Below are 2,500 nucleotides of genomic sequence, written 5' to 3'. Positions count from 1 at the left end.
ACTGTGATTAATAATGCAATCTGGTCTCTGGTCTGATCTGGTCTGTGGTCTAATGTGGTCTCTGGTCTCTGGTCTAATGTGGTCTGTGGTCTAATGTGGTCTCTGGTCTAATATGGTCTGTGGTCTCTGGTCTAATGTGGTCTCTGGTCTGATGTGGTCTGTGGTCTCTGGTCTGATGTGGTCTCTGGTCTCTAATGTGATCTCTGATGTGGTCTGTGGTCTCTGATGTGGTCTGATGTGGTCTCTGGTGTGGTCTCTGGTCTCTGGTCTGATGTGGTCTGTGGTCTCTGATGTGGTCTCTGGTCTGATGTGGTCTGATGTGGTCTCTGGTGTGGTCTCTGGTCTCTGGTCTGATGTGGTCTGTGGTCTCTGATGTGGTCTCTGGTCTGATGTGGTCTGTGGTCTCTGGTCTGATGTGGTCTCTGGTCTCTGGTCTGATGTGGTCTGTGGTCTCGGGTCTGATGTGGTCTCTGATGTGGTCTGTGGTCTCTGGTCTGATGTGGTCTGTGGTCTCTGATGTGGTCTCTGGTCTCTGGTCTGATGTGGTCTGTGGTCTCTGGTCTCTGATGTGGTCTGTGGTCTCTGGTCTCTGGTCTGATGTGGTCTGTGGTCTGTGGTCTCTGATGTGGTCTGTGGTCTCTGGTCTGATGTGGTCTGTGGTCTCTGATGTGGTCTGATGTGGTCTGTGGTCTCTGGTCTCTGATGTGGTCTCTGGTCTCTGATGTGGTCTCTGGTCTGATGTGGTCTCTGGTTTCTGATGTGGTCTGTGGTCTCTGGTCTCTGATGTGGTCTCTTGTCTCTGATGTGGTCTGTGGTCTCTGGTCTCTGATGTGGTCTCTGGTCTCTGATGTGGTCTCTGGTCTGATGTGGTCTGTGGTCTCTGGTCTCTGATGTGGTCTCTGGTTTCTGATGTGGTCTGTGGTCTCTGGTCTCTGATGTGGTCTCTGGTCTCTGATGTGGTCTCTGGTCTCTGATGTGGTCTGTGGTCTGATGTGGTCTCTGGTCTCTTGTCTTGCAGTGGTCCCGTCCAGTCCCACCATGACTGTGTCCAACTGTAACTCGTCTCACGGCGTCTTCTCCTTCTCTGCTGCCGTCAAACAGAAGAGCGCCTTCGCTCCTGTGGTCAGACCTCCTGTTTCTCCTCCTCCTCCAAACTGTGCTAACAACAACGCTAACGGACTGCAAGGTGCCACACCTCCTCCTCTAACTCCTCCTCCTCTGTCCTCACTAACTCCTCACCTGTCCTCACTAACTCCTCCTCCTCACCTGTCCTCACTAACTCCTCCTCACCTGTCCTCACCTGTCCTCACTAACTCCTCCTCCTCACCTGTCCTCCACTAACTCCTCCTCCTCACTAACTCCTCTCACCTGTCCTCACTAACTCCTCCTCCTCACCTGTCCTCACTAACTCCTCCTCCTCACTAACTCCTCTCACCTGTCCTCACTAACTCCTCCTCCTCACTAACTCCTCTCACCTGTCCTCACTAACTCCTCCTCCTCACCTGTCCTCACTAACTCCTCCTCACCTGTCCTCACCTGTCCTCACTAACTCCTCCTCCTCACCTGTCCTCCACTAACTCCTCCTCCTCACTAACTCCTCTCACCTGTCCTCACTAACTCCTCCTCCTCACCTGTCCTCACTAACACCTCTCACCTGTCCTCACTAACTCCTCCTCCTTACCTGTCCTCCACTAACTCCTCTCACCTGTCCTCACTAACACCTCTCACCTGTCCTCACTAACTCCTCCTCCTTACCTGTCCTCACTAACTCCTCCTCCTTACCTGTCCTCACTAACTCCTCCTCCTTACCTGTCCTCCACTAACTCCTCTCACCTGTCCTCACTAACACCTCTCACCTGTCCTCACTAACTCCTCCTCCTTACCTGTCCTCACTAACTCCTCCTCCTTACCTGTCCTCACTAACTCCTCCTCCTTACCTGTCCTCCACTAACTCCTCTCACCTGTCCTCACTAACTCCTTACCTGTCCTCACTAACTCCTCCTCCTTACCTGTCCTCACTAACTCCTCCTTCTTACCTGTCCTCCACTAACTCCTCTCACCTGTCCTCACTAACTCCTTACCTGTCCTCACTAACTCCTCCTCCTTACCTGTCCTCACTAACTCCTCCTCCTTACCTGTCCTCACTAACTCCTCCTCCTTACCTGTCCTCCACTAACTCCTCTCACCTGTCCTCACTAACTCCTCCTCCTCACCTGTCCTCCACTAACTCCTACTCACCTGTCCTCACTAACTCCTCCTCTGTCCTCCACTAACTCCTCCTCTTTTCTTCTCTGTAGAGTTAGTTTTCTGATAATCTCTTCAAAATAAGACGTACTTTAAACATCTGAAAACTGATCAACTATCAATTAATCAACAATTATTTGTCTTTCGATAAAATGATTAGCACACACACACACACACACACACACACACACACACACACACACACACACCACCGGAGTGCAGCTAACAGCTAAGCTAACAGCCGAGTCAGCACATG

At 51.5% G+C, this 2,500-nt stretch overlaps 1 protein-coding gene across 5 annotated transcripts in view; it reads left to right on the top strand.

The window, feature by feature from the left end:
• The window catches only part of ebf3a (EBF transcription factor 3a), a gene marked incomplete at both ends in the record, with an annotated part of 21,375 nt that overhangs the window by 18,773 nt on the left and 102 nt on the right, over positions 1–2,500 (top strand). For 3 of the 5 annotated variants that reach the window (XM_083904776.1, XM_083904773.1, XM_083904772.1), the window contains one exon: positions 1,019–1,186. In XM_083904776.1, the coding sequence (XP_083760902.1) occupies positions 1,019–1,186 (168 nt within the window). The remainder of the gene's footprint in view (positions 1–1,018; positions 1,187–2,500) is intronic. The other 2 variants (XM_083904775.1, XM_083904774.1) reach the window with 1 other exon arrangement.

Source organism: Microchirus variegatus (genome assembly GCF_963457635.1).
Source record: "Microchirus variegatus genome assembly, chromosome: 18".
In the NCBI taxonomy this organism is placed as follows: Eukaryota; Metazoa; Chordata; class Actinopteri; order Pleuronectiformes; family Soleidae; genus Microchirus; species Microchirus variegatus.
This window is presented reverse-complemented; position numbering and strand designations above follow the sequence as displayed.